General features: G+C 43.2%; 1 protein-coding gene across 1 annotated transcript; it reads right to left on the reverse strand.

The window, feature by feature from the left end:
- Positions 1–16,563: 16,563 nt before the first annotated feature.
- Positions 16,564–23,413, reverse strand: LOC8050583 (antimicrobial peptide microplusin-like). Its single transcript, XM_002433832.4, has 5 exons — positions 23,212–23,413; positions 21,740–21,801; positions 19,761–19,850; positions 19,656–19,676; positions 16,564–17,087 (listed from the first exon to the last, which is right to left on the reverse strand). The coding sequence occupies exons 1-5, from the start codon at positions 23,285–23,287 to the stop codon at positions 16,980–16,982; spliced, it is 357 nt and encodes a 118-aa protein (XP_002433877.4). The 5' UTR covers positions 23,288–23,413; the 3' UTR covers positions 16,564–16,979.
- Between the last annotated feature and the right edge of the window lie 628 nt (positions 23,414–24,041).

The following is a 24,041-nucleotide window of genomic DNA, read 5'->3' on the forward strand; positions in this document are numbered from 1 at the left end:
TAGTTTAAGTTTTCTTTAAAATACATGGCTATTCAACCACTCCTTTTTGTAGTTCTGCATAAACTTTCAAATTTGTATCTTTCAAAATAGGGCGGAGCCTCGTTCGCAGTGAGCCACGTTTCTGTAAATTACGTTACGTCAAAATTAACTGATAGTGATTGAAAAAAAAGGTAAAGCTTGTCCTGTTGATCTCTATGGCACTTTGTGTGCTTAACTGCATGACAGAAAAGTGAGTCCGGTAATTTTTGTGTAACTTATTGAAAAATGAACAATTATAATATTTGCACTCCTGCTGGGGTTCCATTATAAAAAAATCTCACCAGAGCGAGAAACTCATGGGAAGTCTAACTGGCTATTTTTTCCACATCACTTTGACTGTTGATTTGTATTACTTGCGAAGTTTCGTCCTTACGTGTAAATATTTTCCCGCCCCTAGTCCACACAAACTTCCACCCCACTACTCGTTTTCGTGCGGTGGTTGCCCCGAGCAACTGTTTGCCTAAACCTGTTAGGTGTTCGTTCACGTAAACCGGGGTACCTGGGCCGCCGCATTCGAGAGCCGTTGTCGTCAGCCTAATACTTTTTGATTTCGCTAGAATTTAATTTCTTTTTGAGCGTCGCACGAACCGGACAATAATGTTTTTCTGACCTTCTTTGAATGTTAGAACACGACAGATGTCAATGTCACCTTCCGTAATGGGCTTGTCTAGGATGGTGCCGATTCTTTTTACTAGAGGATTTCCTTCTGAAGGCATTCCTTCGATTTCCAGATTATTGAAACGTTGGGACATTTCAATTTCCTCAATCTTTGTTTTCAGCATAGCGTTCTCCGTGTCAAGCGCCCTGTTTCGGTTGGTTGACTGCTGAATTTCCTTACGTAGTTCTTTTGCCTCATCTTTAAGTTCCTTGAGGTTGTCGTGATTGTCGCTACTGAATTTTACACTCTCTTTTACGCCCCGAACTTTGGCTCTGATCTCACGGCGCGAATCTTCAATCGCTTTAGCGAGTTCATTGTTGTCCTTGGTCATGCTTGCAGTTCTATTTTTTTTTTTCACAGCAGCAAAAAGAACGCTTAGCTCGGCCGCAGTGCAATCTAAGGCTGTATGGAAGCAGCAGCGGCAAACAGACCTTAGCAGAAAAGGAAGAGGTTGGTTAACTGACGTGGGAAATACAGGACGAAGTTTTAGGTTGCTTGTGATCCGCCGCCGCTGCTGCCTGTGTCGGGGTCGGCCGGGAACAGTTGCTTTTGTAGCTTGTGTCTTGCTTCAAGGCCAATTCCGATGGTGTTGCACGATTGGCTTTTCTGTTGGTGACGTATACGTAGATTATACCCTTGAAGCGCTGTGCACCACTCTAAAAAATGCCCGTGCGTCTGCTTTCCCGCATAACACTCGGAGAGCCAATCAGCGCAACTTACGGAGGCAGCACAGCGAATGACGATGCCGAAACATATGTTTAGACCAAAAAACGCAGTCTGAGTTGTGACATTAAGCAATGCAAAACGTCATGCTTGCATTGTTTAATGTCACAACTCAGACTGCGTTTTGGTCTAAACATATGTTTCGGCATCGTCATTCGCTGTGGTGCCTCCGTAAGTTGCAGTGATTGGCTCTCCGAGTGTTGTGCGGGAAAGCAGACGCACGGGCTTTTTTTAGAGTGTGTCAGCCCTGATCTCTGATTCATTGGCACAATCTCTGCTGATCGTGATCCATTGAGGTTGAGGTTGTCAGTTGCCCTTTTATGAGGCACTTAATATTAAGCCTTTATAGTGACGCCAAAGAAACTTAAAATACAGATCGTATATTGTGGTTGCCTTCTTGTATCATCAAACGAGTAAAAGTTTGCAGACTGTCAAAACTATTTACTCATTGGGAAGCTGAATTAGAGTCTTGGAGCCTTCTACATAAGATTGCTAAATTCAACGGCATATATAACTAAACTGCGGTGGCTGATATTTTATATTTCCAATTTTGTAAATATGCTTTAGAAATGCTTAGTTTTCTTCCATGATATTTCATAACTTTCTGTAATAGGGAAACTGCGATTAAATACTTTTTTCGAGAAATACCAGACACGCATAACATTCCAGCAGGTACCATTTTTCATAAAACTTGTAGGGCTTGAGAGGTTTTTTTTTTCAAAACACTTAAAGCAATCATTTGATAGATTTATGTGACAGGACTTTGCCATTTCATTTACTATGAAACTTGCCGTCTGGCAGATTTTGTCATTTATTTTTTTTTTTAATTAATTTTACGCCAACCTTTTTCAGCTGTTAAAAATAATCAAGTTATCTAGTTTAAAATGTCACTGAAACGGACTTGTGACATGTCCATATTTTGATGTTCTTTCATTTTTTGAATGCTCGGATACCAGGAATCACATTTTCTTCAATCTTTACTTGTTGCCCTAGACACAGGATTCCAACATCAAACTCCACATCTCAGTTGTTTGTTTTTGTTGCCTTTCCTTTGTGATTGCATGTTTTTGTCGTGTTTGAGTTACCCATACTCATTTTGTTTAATGTCACGAGAAAAACATGAATATGCAGTTTTGCATGCAGTTCCTTAAGTATACATCTCCGCATTACAATATACCGACTTATATTTTTCATTAGCCGAATCAGATATACTCAAGCCTCTGGGGCTCGTTCGTTACTGTATTTTGTGAAAAAAAGAAACCGATGTGTCACACATGTAAATCTGTTTGTATATTCTTTCTAAGAACGAAGCCACTGAGACAGGGCGACATATTTTAGGAGGCAATTCCACGCGAAAAAAAAAAGTGTCTTTTGGGCTTCGAAAATACCTATTCTCTGGAGAAAGAAACGACCTTTCTTTTGCCTCAAGTGGAGTTTTCTAGAAGATCAAAGTGAAGAAGCTTCATCTTCGCTCACTCTAACAGGTAAGCGCCAGATGCGTGGGATACCAGGTTTAACGCTTTAAAGCATGGAACGGTTTATAACGAAAATTCCTGCTCCCAGAAGTTTGTCCGTTCTTTCCTTCCGACTCCCTGCATACCCCATTACAAGATACGCTAGCACACCTGGTTTGGTTACCATGACAAAAAAACAATAAAATGCACAAAGTGTCCATAAAAAAGTTAAAAGATTTTTGCTTCATGGCAAGAATAAATTACGCATCGGCGAACACTCAGCCTCCGCTCTAATGTACAGCGCTAGCGGTCAGGACCAGATGCCGAAGTGTCAGAACCAGGGTGTAAGATAGACAGGTGGGGAAACGGCCCATAGAAGCCTACCGCAGCGCCGTGACCGGATTGTGTACTCGTCTGCTTACGGGTACCCCCGACTTCCGACAGATGGCGCTGCGGCGAGAGGAAAAAAATCAGAATCGGATTTGCGTGGAACTTTATGGCAGAGTGCACAAAATAAACCGAGAGCACGACAGTTCTCCATTGAAAATCCACGAAAAACCATCACCGTCAGTTTGCCGGTCGCCATCGGTCGCCCACCCGGAGTGAGAGTTCGCGGTGCTTCACATAGATGGCGCCACAGAAAAAGAGAAAACCGAGGGGGACACAATCCGGTCGCTCCTTTGGCTGTTGTTTCCCCACCTGTCTATCTTACACCCTGGTCAGAACTAACCGTTATCTTATTCAAAAGTTAAAGGCTACTGCGCAACGCGCTGCGCTTACCAGTTTGTGCGGAGCCCCGAGTGAGCGCCCTCCCCTCAAAGCAGAATGGAATTGCCGGGAGCGCTCGCAGCGCCCCCCCAGCCACCGCCTCGGACACGCGCTCCCAGTGGGTCTTCCATATTGCACGGCACTGTACATGGAGATGTTGTAGAGGAGGGTGGCGGCATTTGATAAACAATGTTATCCTTCACTTTCCGAGACGACTCCTAATGCTTTCTCAACACACTTAAGCGATCGTTGCTTAAACCATGTTTTCCATGCATTACAGAACTTTGGACATATAGGTTGCTGCCAAATACTCAATAATAACGTCTTTGAGACAAAGAGGCTGGAGCTTTGTTCATATACTTTTTATAAGATTACGTTTGTAAGCGGTTCGCACGGAAACGTAATAAAGAAATGCATAGCATTAAAACTGATTTTTATTGCAGGTTCTTATTGAAAATAATTTGAGTATTACTTTATAGCTGTGGGAAAACCCATTTTATATTCACGATTCCACAGGATCTCCTAAACCAAGACGACATTCCAACTAAATATTTTGGATCTATACACGGAAAACCTGTGTCTTTTTTTTTTCACCAAAGCTTAATCAACAAATGCTTGGGTGCGATGCGTCACGGAGTTCGGTCGTGTTGTTGTTGTGCCTCCAGAGGGAAAAAATACTTCCCTGAAGGAAAGGCCTCCGTACACTTCAGCATACGGCAATAAAGTCACGCTGAAATTATTGTGGTAACAAAGAAAGGCTTTCGAAAGTTCCATAATTTATGTGCTATTATAGAAAATTGTTAAAATTGTTGTGGTTGTGGGGTAAAAAGGAGTGCGACTTTATCTACGATTTTGTCGAGACGATGCTGACGTTTGCCGGCCGCACTTGGCTTCAAAAATGTGCCGCAATCTTTTTTTTAAATTCAATTATTTAATAAAAAAATTCGGAAAGTTTTTATTTGTACCATGCAACGATTGCTAATGCGCGGGCGAGGGACAAGTAGATAGACGAAGGAAAAGGAAGCAATTCCGAGAGTCCCTTGAGGAGAATCGACTCCAACATGCTAAAATTTCGACCCCGACGCTGAAACACTATGCCAAGTGAAAGAGGTGTAATGTGATAGTTGTTATTTGTCGTTATCTTCTTCCTGTGGTCCACATGCGCGGGTCGCGAGACGGGGCGCTCACTGGATGTGCCGCAGTCTTCACCACACCTTCCAAGGGGAGGAGGCGGACTGAAGTGGAAGCAGATGAACAGAATCCGCGAAGTGCTGAGTGTGATCATTATCTTTATTGACTTTAAATGTACGGCTATTTGGTGCTTAATTGCCCTCTAAAGGGTTTGTCGCAATTTAGTCAGCGGGGTCAGCAGCGAAGGACCGCAGAAACACAGACCCAGTTTCAGCAACGATCGACTTTGTTTTGTTGCCAAAGAGTTCATTATTTAGCCAAAATAAATTAGCTCTTTGTCTACGTGGGATGTAGATATACTACTTATTAAAAACTAAAATATTTGTATGCCTGCCGAAGTGCCATTGAAATCGAAGTAGTTTCTTAGATTGCATGAAACAGTTAAATTGATGTTTGCTTCTGCGAGTGACTACTAACCATTGTTAGTCATCTTTAAAGCAATCTTAATTGAAATGTATATACGTTTGACATATTTGCCCAGTGTTTATACTACTTCCTCAATTAGGAGTTCGATGTGAAAAATCGAGGCCATTACTGCTTCCAGTAGTAGCGACATAAGTCGTAATTTACCAAAATATTGTTATTCCACGTTTTCTAGACTATTTTGAGGAACATTAAATTTCGGTTACAAAGTGTAGAAACAAACAGGTGCACTTCTGCAGTGTGTCATGGGTTCACTCGGGGAGATTTTGGGGCCATTTTAATATTTAAATTATATATCAATGAGTTAGTCCCTACAATGTTGCATTTTTTATTTACGCAGACGATACTTGTGTTTTTGTATTTGGAAATATTATAGAGAATATTGTTACTGTGACGAGTAATCGTTTGATTTCAGTGTTGTTTTAAATCTGAGATAATTAAAACGGTTAAGGAACGTAGAAGTTTCGGCTAGCTGGTATTTCATGAATAAAAATGAACGACAGCGCAGACACGGACAAGAGCGAGAAGGTAGACGAACAAGGCGCTGACTTACAACTGAAGTTAATTCGTGCTAACAACGAGTATAAATACTTCAACCTAAAAACAAACAAACCAATAGAAAATGCAGGACATGGACGCCACGTGCTCCTTAAGCCACCGCCATGCGCTGTTACTGTGCGTCTAAAAAGCAACATCCTTTATCGGACAGAGATAGTCATGCAGCGCTGACACAGTTTTTCCCCAATCGTCCGATTTACCGCGCTTCAATAATTTCTCGAGTGAGTTTAGCTTTGTTGTAGCGTTAGGACTACCCAGCAGCTGTAGCGTTAGGTCTTCCCACTAATCGTTCCAATGAGAACTCGGCGTTCTGTCGTCTCGCCTCCTTCTCTCCTTCAGTTTCTAGGCGCATAGTTCCGGTCCCGCCGTCAACAGATCTTACAAAAGACAGCCTGCAGACGCCCTCCGAGGAGTGTCTCTTTCTCGTATTACGCTCCTGTGACGTTGCTCGTACAAGGAAACTTCCTGCCGCCATGTTCGGAGCACACATAATAATAAAACATGCTTGAAACATGCGTGAGGCGTGCCTGTAGATAACTCTGTTATCATGTCAGCAACGAACTCCGTGTGTTTGTTTTGTATCATGAATGAGCAGTGCGACTGTTCGGCTAACAGGGAACACGCCGGGGGATCCGTTGCGAAGCCTCGCCAATAACGGCTTGGGCCGTAACAATCAAACGATCAATGAAGACGCCAGCGTGCGTGTACATTTCCGAGAGAACGACACTGGGAAATTTTGCACGTTTTATGTTCTCAAGACACGTAGAACAACCCGCCTGTAGCCTGCCTCTATGACCATTGTTAGGTACCCACAGTCCGAAGTTCGAAGCGAGAAAATTAGAAATACCGGAGAAGGGGCGTAGTGAGATGAATTCTGAGTAGTATGTATATTGCGAGGACAAATACGCCAACGACACACGCGTGACTTCGCACCTTGGAGGAAGCTGGACGAAGACAAATCAAGCAGGATTATGTTTGAAGGTCTTCCTTATTCAAATATGCACGTATATGCGAACGTGTACAAAAAGCTGCACAGCCTCGATGGCAGCGTCGACGATCTCACACAGCGACAAGGTGAAAAAGGACTCGAGGCTTTATAGGGTTCTGAATCACGTCAGCACGCGCGCCATAAATGCACGAACCTGCAGTTAGGGCTTTGCTCTCACAACGCTTTCGTAACGAATGGAAATGTCAAGACGTTCACACGAATGCGATCGTATGTTTGCTTGGAAGAAGAGCGTGTTGGTTTAGGTGACGGATGAAGAAAGAATAAAACAATTAAAACAGGGACAACAATTAAAACAGAGACAACACAACCACATTTTTCACGAAAGATGGGGTTGTGTTTTCCCTGTTTTATTGTTTTATTCTTTCTTCATCCATGACGCGATCGTATAGCGCATCGAATTGAGCGGGGACTTATCACACGATGCCTGTCTTCCTACTTCTTCTACCCATTTGTTAGCAATCAAAATCTTCAAATCTCGGTTCGATGCGCTGCGGTCGCATCCGTGTACGACCGATGACAGTTAAGGAACCCAGGCAGATGGCTCATTATGTTCGTACTTGTTGATTCGCGATTCGTTCCTCGGCGTCCTTATTGACCACTGTCAAAATCTCATTGGCTGCGCTGCGATAATGAGATGCACCAAAACCCTCCGCACCCTACGTTTTTGAAGCTTTCAGTAACTATGCGGAGAGCAAGTCGTCTGCTTCTTGCGCAAGAGTTGCGATAACGTCAGAAAGACGCCAATCTCTGATTGGTTCTGATTGAAGGATAGCGGATAGACCTCGAAGCAAGCTGGCTTGAGGTCTACCCGCTGTCTGTCATTCAGAACCAATCGGAGCTCGGCGTCTTTATGACGTCACCACAACCCCTACAAAAGAAGCAGACAAACTTGCGGTCCGCATATACCTTTTCTTGTTTTACCTCAAGTCTTGAGCACTTTGTGTTTCTCAGATTCGTCCGTATTTACTTGTCATTTTATTGCTGTCGGGAAGCTTCAACAAAATAAACAATATACGCGCAGGATTGGGGGAAAGGCAAAAAGAAGGGGGAGGGGGCAAAGAATTAATACATTTTTTGATGAGGAAATGTTTTACGCTCACAAAAGGAAAGAGAGAGAAGGCAGCAGTTCAGGACTTCAAGTAAATTCGCTTCTGAAGACAAAAAAAAAAAAAAAAAAAAAAACTGTGGTTGCGTTTTTTTTTTACATTTTCCTCTCCCGCCAGAAATTGAGGTGAAACAACAACATGGTGCAATCAAATTACTTCTCGGGAATATTACGTGTTTGTAATTATCCCTAATGCTACCGGAAAAATCAGTCGCGTCATTTCTACTACAGAGCGTGCAGAGATGCTACACAACATGTAATACCACACACGAGTACGCGGAAAAACTCACGGGCGCGCTTAAGCTGACGCATTTACGTGCTCACATATTCTGCACATAAGGTTGGACTTGCTCATCATAATGCACGTTGTTTTTGGTTCTGACTTTGAGTTGAAAAAAAGTGAAGAGTGCTCGTATATTTTAATTTTTTAAACTTAAGGTTTCCTTGCAGACTTCTACCTACCGTGCTAAAGTAACGCGTTACTTATATCTGGTTACTATTTTTGGTAACAAAGTAACAATTTTGTTACTTTCCGGGAGGAGCAACGAGTAACATATGATCGTTACTTCTTGGTGAACTAACAAGTGACGGTATTAAGTTACTTTTGGAGGGGAACGGGTACAGCAGAAGTTACTCAACCTGACTTTCACCCCCAGCTCGCGCCTGGGTCTTTTAGGGTGAAGGAGCGCCAGATAGACAATAAAAAAAGATGTGTTCAAAGTATTACAGTGTAGCCTCATTTTCTGCTGAACAATCCATTCAAATATATTTCAGTGAATGGTTTCTTCTTTAGGGATAAGCCTCCAAGAGAAGCAGAACGAAGTGTGTTCGGTTAACCCCTTGGGACGTTTTCTTTTATCATGATTTGTGTATCTGTCCTGTCTAACATTCATTCAGTGAAACAATTCTACACTTGAAGGCGACCATACTGGGGTGAAGGGTAGAAAGTACAACAGTTTAAGCCGGGGATTTTGGGACGGAGGGAACAATCACAAACAGAAAGCTTCATGCTTGTGATTCTGCACGCCCGAAGGTCGTTTTCCCAAAAGTTTGCTGTACAGTATGCCAGGCATTAGAAAAGTTTATCTCCGCACTCCGCTACGGTGCCCACAAGATAAACAAAACTCAAAATGCATAGTGACATATTTTTTTTCTTCATTTGATGTATTCTTAATGAAGCTCTCGAAATTCGGGTACAACGCGACCTTACCAAGAAAGACCCTCTTTATTTATTTACAAAGAAAAAAAAAAGCGTAGAGGGCACTGAGGACATGACTTTCGGGCATTAGTGATACCCGGCCTGCCTTATCCGTGGCCTCATGCACACTTGGAAACTGCGCGAAAGAGACAAGGGACAAGAACGCGAAGTGAACGAACACAACGCTGAGTGGCAACTGAAGTTTATTCCTGCGAGGAACAGAAAGGAAAACATAAAAGATGCAAAATAGATAAAACATAATCCACCCCCTTGAGGCACGGCCGAGCACTTAAAAAAATCTGCCGAATTTCTTAATGAAAGACACTTCGTCATCCGCCAAAGCCACGGACGGGGCACTAACACACGTGTTCGCTCCGTAGGTAGAAATAAAAAAACGCCTCATCAATTTCTCTAGTCCCTTTGTTGCGATGACGAGCCAGAATCTTAATCTTTGTGAAAACCGGAGAACACAAGCACCTATCGCAGTGAACTGCAAGGTGTCTTGACGGTGAAGACCGAAGGGAACGTTGACCCCCCCCCCCCCCCCACCCCCCCCCCCCCTCCCTGTCTGACCTATGTATACCCTGCCACACGACAAAGGGATCAGATACACGACACCCGTCGCGCACGTAACATACCGGGTTCAGTGGCTAACCACACACCGAGGCCCAGATGACCCAACACGATTAACTACGGCGCAAAGACCGGCCAACTTTGAAGGAGCTGAGAACACAACAGGCACGTCAAAATTTTCAGCCACCTGCTTGATCCTATGTGAAAATCTGTGTACATACGGCAGAACAATCGGCCGGGAGGGCCATCCTCCTCCTTTCCCTCAAACTCAAAAACCCTCTAAACACTTTGTTTCATCTATCTTGCATCTTTTATGTTTTCCTTTCTGTTCCTCGCAGGAATAAACTTCAATTGCCAGTCAGCGTTGTGTTCGTTCACTTCTCGTTCTTGTCCCTTGTCTTTTTCGCGCTGTTTCCAAGTGTGCATTATGAAGCAACTAGCCCAACTTCACGCCTTGTTGCCTCATGCACCCTTGAGTTTTGAGTCGAAAAAAAAAAGTTCGATGTAACGAACTTGTGTAAATCACGAAGAGGCAATTGCGTCAGGGAAGCAGCCACGTAGGCTAGTGAGTACATGATTATCTTTTGTCACGTCCCTGTTTCTACGCACATGCATAACGACCGCAACAACGCTAATTCCCATGTGACTCTTCCAATTAACATATCTTATGGTGCGGGAATTCAAAATAGAACTGTTAGCGTGTTGAGTGTTTAGACAGCAGGGTGTTATTAACTCCAACGTGCGTCTGGAGTATCCGCTGTAGACGGGAACGTCTTCTTACTACTACTACTACTACTACTACTACTACTACTACTACTACTACTACTACTAACTATTACTAACTACTGCTAATACTACTAACTACCACTAACTACTACTACTACTACTACTACTGTTACTACTACTAATAATAACATATATTCACAATGTAGGTATGGCGAGAGCTATGAAAAAAAAAAAAATGATGTCCAAGTAACTTGACCGATCTTCAGCGCGGTACCAGTGCTAGCTTGGGGTCTTGAACGCGCATCGCGCGGCAGTGATAACCCCTCATTTCGTTCCTTTTTTTTTTTATCGGCACCGCGACGTTTTCAATGTATTCGTAAGTAACATATAAACCCCAGTAAACACCGACTTTTTGTCTAGCAAAAACAAAAAAACACCCGAAAATTAAAAAAAAAATTCCAACAATTTCGAACAAACACGCCACCCTTGTTATGAAAAAAAAAAAAAAAAGAGATTTGTTTTATGGTTTAAAGTTGTGCACGCGCACTCTGCAATACCTCCTGAGGTTTGCCAACACCACCTAGACAGAAGGCCTCCGCACACGTCATCACAGTCAGAGAGATCGAAGCGTGAGATAAGGCACGAGTGCTCTGTCAGTGTTCGGCTGGGGCTCGTGTCCAATCAGCGCGTCGAAGGTCGGGCTCGGGCCCAATAGCCGAGTTAGCGAGATTCGACTCTGATGACGTTTCATGAAGGGAGGGGAGGCCATGCGGAGGCCTTTTTTCTAGGTTGTGTTGGTTCTGCCCGATCGCACAACAGAACCGGCAACTTACGCTACCCGGCGCACGCGCATTTATCGCTCAGTGAATTGAGCAAAGCAGGCGTTATACGCGCGAACGCCGCAGATGACACCTGCCAGAAGCCCTTCATGGGATCAGTAGGCAATTAGCCGGCTTGGTTTTCACGCGACCAGGTGCAAATGCTCTTTTCGGAGAAGGCGTCAAGGTCCCTGGCTGCGTTTCCTCGATTCAAATGAGGAAAAGTCTGGGCGTAATTATACGGGGCGATTTGCTACGTCTCCCGCAACGATTTGTTCAAAACCGAGGTTTTGTTTTGCGAGAAAAAAAAAAGTAGTTCGTCAGTGACGGAGGACCGAACAAGGAAACTCGAGGTCCGTGTTTGCCTGTTTTGGAAGGGGCCTGATTCATAATGAACAGGGAGCAGTCGGGGGAAAGGAAAAGAGCGATGGAGGACCTCGACATTTTCGGCCAACTGGAATGAACGACTAAAACTAAAAGACGAGCGAAAAAAAAAAGAAAGGATGAGTTTGGCCAATGCGGAGGGCAAGTTCGTCTGCTTCTTGCGCAGGGGGGTAGCGGTGACGTCAGAACGCTGAGCCCTGATTGGCTGATCGCGACCCCCTATCTGAGCGTCGTCTGCTCCTTTGCAACGTCGTCTGCTCGCAACGTCGTCTGCGTCTGTCTTACCTTTCCTGCTACTTTCGGAAGTGCAGAGGCCAGATTCACGAAACGACCTTCCGCCAAAAATGTGCGTAAGACAAAACTTAAGAACAAATTCGTATTCACGAAACGAAATTTTCGTAAGTTTTGCTCAGGTTACAACAAAATCTTACGACAGCTCCGAAGCTGTCTTACGCACTTTTTACGATCAAATCAGCATGGCCGACAGCGTCGCGGTCGCGACGACCCACGGACGTTTATTTTTCTACGTGCGCTTCTCACGCGTCCCGACTTCAAGCAGCAAGAAAAAAGTAAAAAAGTACTTGAAACAGACCACGACGAACAAGAACGCTGGATCCACAAATACTCGGGAAAAGCTCCAACTCCCACGATTCCACCGAACGCGACCAAGCGAGCACGGCAGTTAGGCCTAGCAGGCACTCCGCGACTCGGCGACAGTCTGCCCACGACCGGCTGGCGTGCTGAATGGAATATGCCCGCGCGACCCTTGTGAACCCTTCCCGTATTATATTTTGATCGCTGACCTCAATTTTAGATTAAGAGGTCAGTTTCTTCCTCTTGTTATCTCCTTGTTTCCCGAGGCAACGGTGACTCTCGCCGGTGAAAAAGCGGTGAATCTCCGACAGACGCAGGAAAGGTAAAGCAGCCATCGCTTTGACTAGCAGACGTAAAGCAGACGACGCCAACCCGCCGGCGCCGTTAAAGAATGAGGGGTCTCGCCGCACACGAAAGGAGGGAAAAAGTATTTGGGAGGGAACCTGCGTACACTAACACGCTCACCTCTCGGTTCTTAGCAAACAAACCTCGGCGCCTCGGGACACCTCGCCAGTGAGTCCTTTGACTGGCCTCCTTGATGCGCGTCTGCTAGTTGTTAGACAAAAACAACGTATCGCTCGAGTTATTTCGTCTGCCCTCTCTGAAAGGCCAAGTCGAGCTCGCTCGTAAAGACCTGCACTTCCGAAAGTCGCAGGAAAGGTGAGACAGACGCAGACGACGGTGCGAGCAGACGACGTTGCAAAGGAGCAGACGACGCTCAGATAGGGGGTCGCGATCAGCCAATCAGGGCTCGGCGTTCTGACGTCACCGCTACTTCCTTTCTCATGCGCAGAAGACAAAAATGAGCCCACTTGCGAGGCGTATATTGTTAGAAATTCTCCTGCACTAGGGGAGGGGGGGGGGGGGGGGGGCACTCGGATGCAATAGCCGCGATCTGCGGGCGTGGGTTTGGCGAGTGACGAGACAAAAAATATGCTTAGTCACTAAAATGGAGGCCGTGGCTTAATATGACCCGACCCGTTGCTTCGGTTCACTGTCGCTATGACGGATAATCGCATCACGGCTAAGTGGGTAATACGACCGATGTTGCCATTGCTTCGTGGTCTGTTCTTCGACGTTCCTATCGGATAATGCCGCTATCTGATTGGTCGCGGAACGATACCATAAAGGTGCTTGGGCACGCCCTGCTTTTCTTTAGCTGTCACTAACTACCCAAGCGGCACAGATTTGGCCGATCATTGGCCAATGGCTTGCAATGGTCCTTTGCCCGGTGGCTAGACAGTGGCCAGCCGCACGCCGATGACTTACCTTTCTCTGGCCATTGTGGCCAATGGCCACTGGCCATCGCCCATCGGCCGACCATTGACCGATGAGTGGCCACTCTTTGGCCATTGGCCAAAAGACCATAGCATGTCATTGGCCAATGCTTGGACAAACTCCGCGCTGCTTGGGTATGAACCTAAAAAAAAGAGAGCATTTTCAAAATTTACATTGGGCACGTTGGACGTAACGTCTAACGTGCTAAAGTCATGCTTTGTTACATCGCAGACTTCAGGATTAGCTCTAGACGTAGTTTCGGCCTTGACGCTAGTCGACTTTCGTCCGTAGACATCGCAGTCACTGGCTTTTAGAGCGCACCTCGGGGAAGTAAACGCACATACTTTCTAAAAGTACTGAAAGGGAAAGTGGTTAATGCAACAAAGTTAAATAAATCTCTGTAATAAAAAAACAAACAAACAGAAGTTAAAAAACTTTTGTGACAATTTCGTCCACAAAAATGAAAAGAAAGGAAAGCACACGTAAAATAATAAAAAACAAATGTAGATAAAAAAAATATAATGAAGTAGGGACCGAAATGTCGAGGGCGATGGTCACGTTGACTACGCACTCATCAAAATAATAATAGGAAATCCGCGTCCATTTTTAAAAAAAAAATTTATGACCGTCCTTGAAATTACAGTATCTCGCCAACACTATAGGCTATAGCCACTGACCGATGACGAGGCCGTCCTGTCAACTGCGGAGGTGGCAACCGACACGTTTTCCTACGTGTATGTGTGTGACCTTCGAGGAAGGAGATACAGGCCAAGGCACACTATGCGAAGCCCTCCATGGGCTATGTGGCACTGACTGCACGATTGTAATAAAACCTTAGAGTCATCTCCAATATCGGGATGACAAGTAATCAGCCGGGCCTCCCGCGACAAGAAGCATAGGTAAAGTAACCAACAAGGCAGCCCAGCGAGCAACGAGGTGTCTAGAGGATTCGGAAGAGTAGGCGTGCTACCGAGAAATGGGACGTCATTGGCTTTTACCTTGAAACTTCTTTATTTAACGACCATGGGATTTAGCGCTTTAGCGATATGCTGTAGGGAAAGAGCATGGCAACGCTAGAGTGAATTTATGTCGCGCATAAATCGTATGCGAATTTCTGGGACTATGAACTATCTAAGAAAAAATCTTTATTTTCGGCCAACATTTGTTTTTGCTGGCTTCGCACCGGGTCCAGACTAGCTAAAGAAAACCCTCATTTTGGGCTTAAATTTGTCCCACTGGACTATACACCGGGAGAGGATCAAACTCCGCAAAATACAGTACTTGCGGAGAGAAATATATCGCATAAAATATGGGACACATCAATGCTGGAATTACGGTATAGGGAGACAGGGGGAAGTGATGACTGCTAGCAAGGTCAACCATGTGCGACATGGTGAACAGAACAGCGCACAAAAAGACAAGGACAGAGAAAAGGAACATGCAGAGCACACAAGCGCTGCAACTGAATTTATTCACAAAAGGAAGAAGGACGACAGAGCTTCGCAACAATTTTTTTTTTTACTAGACTTTGGGGCGACTTGTTCCATCTCACTTATCTGTCCCATTTCGGGGTAATTATTCTATTCTATTGGGCGAACATAGTGGAAAAGTGAGTAATAAAAAGGGCAAATAGAAATTAGACGACATTATCTAGACAGCGTGAGGACCGCCATAGCATAACGACGCTGGTTCACACTGTAGATGAGAAATAAAATACTGCCACTTCTTGACGCGCTTCAGTTCATGATAAGCTATATAATAACCACCAAAACAGTTTACGTAACGGCTACTTTCTGTGTAAAATAATATTTTTGTTGTAAATTCATTTATAGTATACAACACAAGTAAAAGTTTAAATTGACCAATCGGATCTACGCAGCACTGCACCGTCACAGGAACTACTGAGTAAAGCGCGGGTTATATCCCCCTCAATGCCGCCAGTCGAGCTGCCCGCCACCGGGGAACACTTGTCAGTAGTAAACTGGGGATTGTGTCAAACACGGCACAGATGACAACCCCGGCGAAAGGGGCAGGGCTACTATTTTTAAAGTACCAGGCACCTTCGATTGTTTTAGCACTTCACGGACAGTGGTCAACGGTAACGGTCCCTAATTGATTTCAGATATTTTCTCGGGGTACCCGGCCGACCACAGCCTAAAGATACCATCCTCATGCAGGCCGACGGTCTGGTCCTTCGAGTCGTATGAAATGTGAACGAACTAAGGACTTCGGCTAATCGTCTTACGAATTAGCTCGTTAATTACAGTTGAACGCCATTGGAAGATGGACAGTCTCTCCCGACGCTTGTTGAGATACGTGCACCCGTCTCCCTGGTATCTTCTGCTTTTGTGTCCAGGAGCCCAAGTTGGACTTGGGTTCAGTAGAGTAGCAAACGCTGGCTCTCTGGAATCGCGAGGTCCTTGGCAGGGGCTCGACTGCACCTGGAGCGTCACATTTGATAGCTAGCCTGCTTCACAGGAGTGGGCGGATTTGTTGGCAGAAACAGGGACACCTCGAAAGACATGTCCATCTAGAGAAAGGAGGATTGTTTGCAAGGGTCGTGACCTCCTGAGTGCTGTCGTTACTTATACTGTTTGGATTGTTTGATTAGCGTCCGCAAGTTCCTACAGCTGCTGCTCCCATATACCAAAAACAAATGCGGTTAATTTTTATATTTTTTATACTTTTCTGCGCCGTCGCTTGAAGATTGCGGTATGCGGCAGAGGGAGAGAAACAGCGACCGGGGGAGGGGGAAAGTAAGCACCGGTACATCACCATACCACGGCGTCACGTGGGAGCACGTAAAGCCTCGATTGATAGGTGCCTTGGCTCAAATATGTCGCGATTCAGCCGAGAGAAAAAAAAGGCTAGCAGAGGAGATAATAGCGTGGAGAGGGGAAATTGACTTACTTTTCCGTTTGGTAAAATGTGATGCTGCGTTCGCTGTTGGAACTTCCTGACGTGTGCGTGAGCTAATCTTTATGTTGTATGAACTTCACTAGGTTTGAAAGCCTGTAGTGTTCAGTTCAAACAGCGAAGTAGCCTAACGAAGCAAAACAAACAATTTCTATGAGCATATTTTTATTCGGGAAGGTTACCTGGTATGCTACCCGTAATTTTCGTACCATAAATTAACACATCCAATAATTGCAGCAATACCACTGAAAAGTTATAAAAATGCGATTGATTTAAGATCTCCAAAATTGTTGTACGTCAGGAGAGAACGTTAATCAGAACAGGATAGGGTAGGGCTCAGGCTCCAACCCCCGAAAGCGGCTGTGCCGAAATTGGTCCCAAGAACTACGTTAATTTCATAAAGTCAATTGACCTCACGGCTTGTCCAAGCTCGACTGCAGCAGCGATTAACACATAATGTAAAAAAAAAAAAAAATGTTTGAAATTGTTTTTTTTTAAATTTCTTATGTTAACCAATCACAGCCCGGTTATTTAGCGATTACATTGTGTTATAAGATGATCTGTTTAAGCAAACCAAGACTTGATCCAAGCGACGATGAAGTTGCTGCTCGTCTTCGTAGGAACAGCGTTGCATTGCTCTACTAGTTGACGAAACTCTGCTTTTTCGGCATCCTAAAAAGAAAAAAAAATATTGAAGAGATCTTTTTTTATTCCTCAGCGGGTCGTGGAGCTACGTGTACGCTCTAAAAAAATATATCTGTACGTTATTTTTCCCCGCATAACACGCACATAGCCAATCGCTTCAAACACTGTAAGGATCCCACACTTAAAAAAAAAAGAAAAAGTATATGAGCTCACTTTCCTCTAGAACACGCGGGCAGCCAATCATGAGGATCAATAAAAAGAGTCCAGATAATGACAAAGGGCAATATATAATTAGATCTGAGAAACACTATATGCCCAGGGACAATAAACGAGGGAAACGTCATGCTCATTATACCTTTGCATATTCCTTTTTTTTTTTTGGCTAATCGTAATCTGAGCTTCGTTTTTGGCTAGGATCTTTTCATTGTTTCCCGTGATTGGCTGACTCTGTGTTCTGCAGGAAAGTAACATCATAAATTTAGTTTTAGAGTGAAGAGTGTAGGCTCTAAGAATTACTGAGCATTATTTTTAATCATAAAACGCACATAGCCAATGACACACGAAACGAACGTAGCCAATCACCAAATGCCGAAGCTCAATATGAGAGGACTCCTGAAATATTCGATGTGCATTGTGTTGGGACAATAACTGCTGCTTTAATTTCCCCGCATATAACCCACGTAGCCAATCACGCAAAACCCACGCAGCCAGTCACCTACCAAATGCCGAAAATATATCAATGTAAGGCTAGGCCTGAAATGTTCAATGTTCGCAGGGCAGGGACCATGAGCACGATATGTGACTTGCTCACTGTTCCTGCGCGAGTTGCATTTTTCAGGTTTATTTTTATGAGCTTCTGCATTCGGTATGATTATTTAAATTTTCGCAGGGATTTGCTACGTGCGTGGTCTGCGGGAAACTGAACGTGCAGGTTTTTTTTATTGTATCTTTACCGTTACATTACCGTTGAATTCACGTTGAACGTGAATCTAACGCTAATCGTTAGGTTCACGTTCAGGCAACATGGTTATCTTTCCTTAGCGTGTTTTCGTTTCCTTCGAACAGGCATCTGTTAATCGCATATGAAAAACCGAGCGTGGTCAGTTATAGTGACCATCGCTGCGTGATTGGCCCTGCTTTTTCACAAAGCAGGCAGAAAGCTCATATAGTTATTATAATGTACGTTTTAGGTCCAACTGACGCTGTTACGCGGTTTCAAGTTGATGCAGACGACAGCCCGTTTAATATTAACTTCCCGTAATGCATTTCCATGAAAAAAAGTGGGTGCGTTCTCTCTTAGTGTTTCATTGTAAGTTCAAATATTACAAATAATCTTTAGTCAATGAATGTCTTGGGACATTGATTGATTGGTGACGCAGTCGAAAATATTGTTCAGTTACATTATTAAAACTAACGAGATTAAACACTGTTCAAAATAAATAATACGTACATTTACGTGCACCGTACGATACTGTTAGTGCGAACATGGTGTCGGCGCTTCTCTGCTGGTGGTGTATGTGCCAAAGCGACGAAGGGAACCTCGAAAACTAAGGGACGTCAGGAGCTTCGCACTAAAGGGCCATTCACACACTTGCGACTTCTTAAACCCGTGTGCCTTGAAACCTCTTAAAAATCTCTTTCGACAAGATAATACACTGGCGCCACCTATTGGGGAGCCGCGGAACACTTGGTGGTCCCGTACATTTCAAAAAATTTTTTTAGAGCATCAGTCTTTCATTTTTGGTATATTTTTGGTATATTGAAAAAACAAAAGCAACAACAACAAAACAACTCGGTAAATAAAAATGAAAAAAAAAAGGTTTCGACGTGGAAAATGAAGTATGCGATGTGACACCTTGCACGACATGAACACACGAAAGGTCATGCTTGATGTCCCACTGCACACTGTTTTTAGGTCGAAAACTTAATTTTTTTTTGTTCTGTTTCGTGATTCTCCAAACTATTTCCGACGATCGCAGTGAGTGTTCTGCGTTAAAACAAACGCACATGTCATCTTCTCGGGTGTAATTCAAAATCCCAAAAGAATGAAGCGTTTTATGCGTCTGTCCTCATATTGAACGGTCACAGAGAGCTTAAGCAACTCAGGACGATGCTCACAGCACTCACACAGGAGCCTTCTTGGCTTATTTAAGAATTAAAATGTAAAATGGGAAAAACAAGAAACGTAAAATGTTGTATTGTATTGCACTGTATTGCATTGGCTAACGCCGGAACATCACTGGTTACGGGGCCATAATAAGATGACCGGAAAATAGCCGCGTCCCGTGTTCCTTGAGCTGTGGACGACTATATGTATAGTGTGCATCGTTTCAGCACTCATAAAACAATTCTTAAAACACACAGTTATTTTTGTCAAAAGGATTTTGTTAATTTTTATGCCGATTTTTTTCAAAGCGCTTTTAGTCGCTTTCCGCCTTTTTTTCATCATGTTAAGAAATCTTAAGTTAAAAATGAACAAGTTAAAAAATATGTTATCTGATTTTTTTTCTGTCGCCGTGCTGTCAAGATAAAAAAGATAATGAAGGCGGACTATGGTAAAATGTATAATTTTTAAGCACAATAAAAAGTACTTACTGTAAGGGTGACTGCGAGATGCTGTAACGAAGAACAAAGCACCGTGTGAGACGAGATCTAAGCGCTGCTCGTCGGAAAGTATGTAACAGAGTGCATCAAACTCACGGCTTTCTTGTGGGAGCAGAGATACTCCACCGTGCAGGTATCAGCAGAGCAGCCGACGCGCGCCTTAAGGCGGTCCAAGGTGCGTCTAAGCTGTTTCAAGGAAACACATAAAACACACGCAATCACTCCTCTGAAGTTTTCCATTATTTTTGTAGTAAGAAGAAAAAAGAAAGAAAAGGACTGCTTTGGTCACTGACATCTTAAACAAAGCAAGGTGTGGCCAATGACGGTCACGGTTGATGCTTCGCGATTCGTTCTTCGGCGTCCTTATCAATAAATCCCGCAACCTGATTGGATGCTGAGCGATAATGAGATGTTCAGGGCTTGCCATTCCCTGCGCTTCTTAAGCTGTCATCGATGATTATCATTATACCAAGTATTGTTCCTCTTTCTGTCGGTACACACGGGTATCTTTTTGAACATGACTAAACCCGAGACACCTAAGGTGAAAGAAGGCACGTCAGAACAATACACCGTGCTCATATTTATTTATTTTTATTTATACATGAATACTTTTCCTTCACCCCTAAGCGGGGCTGGGAATGGTACGGGATAGAATTTCAAACGCAAGTTCACATGAAGTATACAATAGAAAGCAGAAAACAAAACAAAACAAAAAAACCGGAACAATACCGCCCATTAGGCCTACAATACGTGTATAAGTACAATAAAAGAAAACCTGTAATTGAAACATTCTACACTTTAATAGAACAAAAAATAAATCAAAACAGCCAACACTAGTTATGATTTCGTGTGACGAGAACAGGAAATGAACAACATATTTATTTATTTATTTATTGCAATACCCTCAAGGCCCCGACGGGCGAAATAAACTGAATCTGATTGAAGTGGGGTGGGCACATAATCACGCACAAGAAAACAATACAAAAACAAAAACCAAAAGCAATGCAAAAAAAAGTCATGTGACATTTTTAAAGACATAATTAGTACTAGACGTTTTAAACAAATCAAGTGATGGTATTGATGTTAAAACGGACTGTAAGTGGTTCCACTCGGTTGATGTTCTGGGAATAAAGGATTCGAGATAGGGCAGTGGTATAGCACTGAGGGACTCTAGCTTTAAACTCATGAGCGATTCGTGAAGAAATGTAAGATGAGTTCAAGAGTGGTCTTTCTTTTGCCTTAGGTATAGAGTGATATATTTTGTAAAAGGTTATATTACATAAATTTGGAATAGGATTTGAAATTTCACACACACGCACACACAACTGTGGAGGTGGCTAATGACCTTAACTTAATGGTAACATTTGGATCATAGCGAAATCGGAAACAATTATTAAAAAAAAGGGCCGTAGAAGATTTCACATAAAACTACAGTAATATTTCCACTCTTAAAAGTGGAACGTACTACGTGACTACATGAGAAAATATTGAAGTCCAAGTAATGTCTAAGTTTTCCAGGAAAAGGTTTTCAGGTTACCCGTATATAACAAATAAAACAGTTTAGGATTATGATTCTGGATTTTCTAACAGTTGCCGTTTTGGCAGCGTATATACTTCTATAGTTTACAGACGTAATCTTTAAATTTGATTTGGTAAAATGTGTATTTTGTAAAATTCGGCCAACACTATTTTTTGAGCAACGATGAATTTTTCGGAATTATATAATCCACAGTTGAATTCTCCCCTGCAGTTAATCTTGTTCTGAAAATCTAAGTTGTATTTTGATATTGTTTTTAATTTTACTCTCTTTCTTGTTCGTGAAAATACCGAGTCTTGTGATAGCTTTTGAGACTAATCGCACCTTAAAGTTCCTCGCGTTTTTAAATGTTCGTGCTACATTTTTTAGCGATGTAGCCATTGCGGTGTATGAGAAAACAAATATCTATCTTGAAATTCTTGATATCCCAAGGGGTTATTTAAAGTGTTACTTTTGAAGTTACAGACATAGCGATTCGCCAAACTGACAACACTTCTGCTAAGATTTTGTAATGCTTATAACACAACGTGGCACTCACACTAGGCGACGCCTTTTCTTTCAGGCACTTCACGCCAGCCCGCAGCTGCTCGTCGGTCTTGTCTGGAAAAAGCAGGCATTATTAAAAGAAACAGGTAAGTCAATTAGGATTTCTTATGACGCGATAAACAAGTCGAATTACGCTCTTAATGTGTCACTCAAATTAATTCAAAATATCACTTCAGTTCAAATGACACTCAAGTTAAAGAGCTATAACATCAAAAGTAGCGTGACATATAAAGTGTACTTTGTGCTATTTTTATGTCGAGAGGTTGCTGTCGAAACGTTCTATTGTCTTGAGCCCAGCACTGTGATGAGCGAAAAAATGTCAAGGAAGTGTCTCGAAATGTTAGATCTTCACCAGCTCGCCTACATTTACTTTGATCTGTTGCTCAACATCTTGCATTGAATCATGACCATCAGTGCAAACTGTGAATAAGGCTCGAACACAAAATGCAACAAACACTGAATTTGTCATGTTTTGCCAGTACAATATTTAAATTTCGACTAAATATACCCCTAAGCCGGTACATTCCTTTCTTGGGGATGTCCCTAAGAGCCTGCTTTAAGCACGATGTGTTTAATGGCCATGCAGAATAATATTATTTTAAGATAAAAAAGAAACAGCTTACAGATCAAGAAATGTGGAAAAATAACAATGTTAAAAGAAAAAAAAATATATTTCACAGAGAAATGAAACTTAGACAACAATCACGTAAAAGTACGAGTTAAAAAGAAAAAGAAAAAGAATATCAGTAAGATAAAAAGCAGTCTTCCAGAAATAATGACATGGCAATATGTAACTCAGACTGGGGACTCTATAATTAAATGAATAACAAAAAAACCTTGAATGAACAAGGTCTTTTTCGATCACGGTATTTCAACTTACTAAGCCGCGATATAGTTTGTTAAATCAAGGCAGGTCACGAATGCATCAGCTGTTGGTGCCCAATAAATGTTTTATTGAGGATGTTCAGATCCCTTTGCTCGCGAACGTATTACCCGATAATTAAACAGAACAGCTATTCCGAAAATCGCTCGTCGCTGTTAGGGAAACTTGAGGCAAAAACACTAAGATTACATATCTTTTTTAAAAAAATCTGTAGCGTATCCTTTTTCCACAAAAGCACTTGGAAAAGCCGGTCGCCACAATCTACGGAAGGAGGTCGGTGAATGGCAAGGCTGAAAAGAATGCTCATAGACCTAACAATAACGTCTGCGCTGTGGCACGTGAAGAGTCATGTTTGGCGTCAGAGACTAGAAGGTATATATATATATATATATATATATATTTTTTTTTTTAAGTTTAAGCATATTTTCTGGCTCGTAACTGCTCGAATTCCCTTCGTATAGATTGCAGCAATTGACTTTTCCACGTGCTGTTCGGTAAAGCATACACTCCAGATTAATTAGGGTTTGTGGAATTAACCAAAATAATAGATTAGGACTTTGCTATTCGTCGTATGTACGCACCGCATAGAGTTGGGACCTGGGCGTACGTCAGGAGCACCACGGAAGCCGCGAAGGCACAGACCAAAAGACACCTCATGGTTGCGTTGGGCGTCTTTCTCCTTCCCAATCGGGGGCTGCACTCGGAGTCTCCCTTTTAAGCCTTCACGTCAGTACGCCGACCGATTCAGAGAAAAAACATTGCGGGTACACAGGGACAAGCAGGCACTAGAAAAACGGCCATCAGCAGTCTTTGGAGAGGCTGACTCTTTTTCGCTGAGACCGGTGCCGAAGTTTAAGTACCGACCAACCGCCAGGCTATCGCCGATAAGGTTTTAGTGTGACATGCGGGTTTCTGAAGTTCCGAGTTTGCTGTTGTGAGCGGTGGTTACCGAAAGGCTATCTCTCGCTATTTAAAGATGAAAACACGTGGGGTTATAGCCTCTTTCTTGAGGGACGTGGTAGACAGGGGTGTTATGTAAATTTGCAAAAAAAGAAGGATTGAAGCCCTGGATATTACAACTTATTCAAGTTCCACCACCATTTTATTATACAGAGAGCGCTGCTACTGGTCTATCGTCGTTACCAGCGACGTGTCGCCATTTTTGGCTCATGGTGCATGCTTCATCCAGCTCCTTACCGTATCCGCGCTCTCATTTGTCCATTTTTGGTGCCGGCGACGTTCAGTCATATCGGGCGGCATTCCGTCATTTTTAGCTCTAGCGCATCTCATCTGTACACAAAGAGTGGAAGTAACCCAGCACTTCGATAATATAATTTAGGCATGCGTTAAGCCCAACGCATAGCTGCGTTGGGCTTAAAAAAAGAAAAGAAAAAAAGGTTGCGGCAGTTTA

This window comes from Ixodes scapularis, unplaced genomic scaffold (genome assembly GCF_016920785.2).
Source record: "Ixodes scapularis isolate PalLabHiFi unplaced genomic scaffold, ASM1692078v2 PGA_scaffold3__209_contigs__length_174095766, whole genome shotgun sequence".
Classification (NCBI taxonomy): domain Eukaryota; kingdom Metazoa; phylum Arthropoda; class Arachnida; order Ixodida; family Ixodidae; genus Ixodes; species Ixodes scapularis.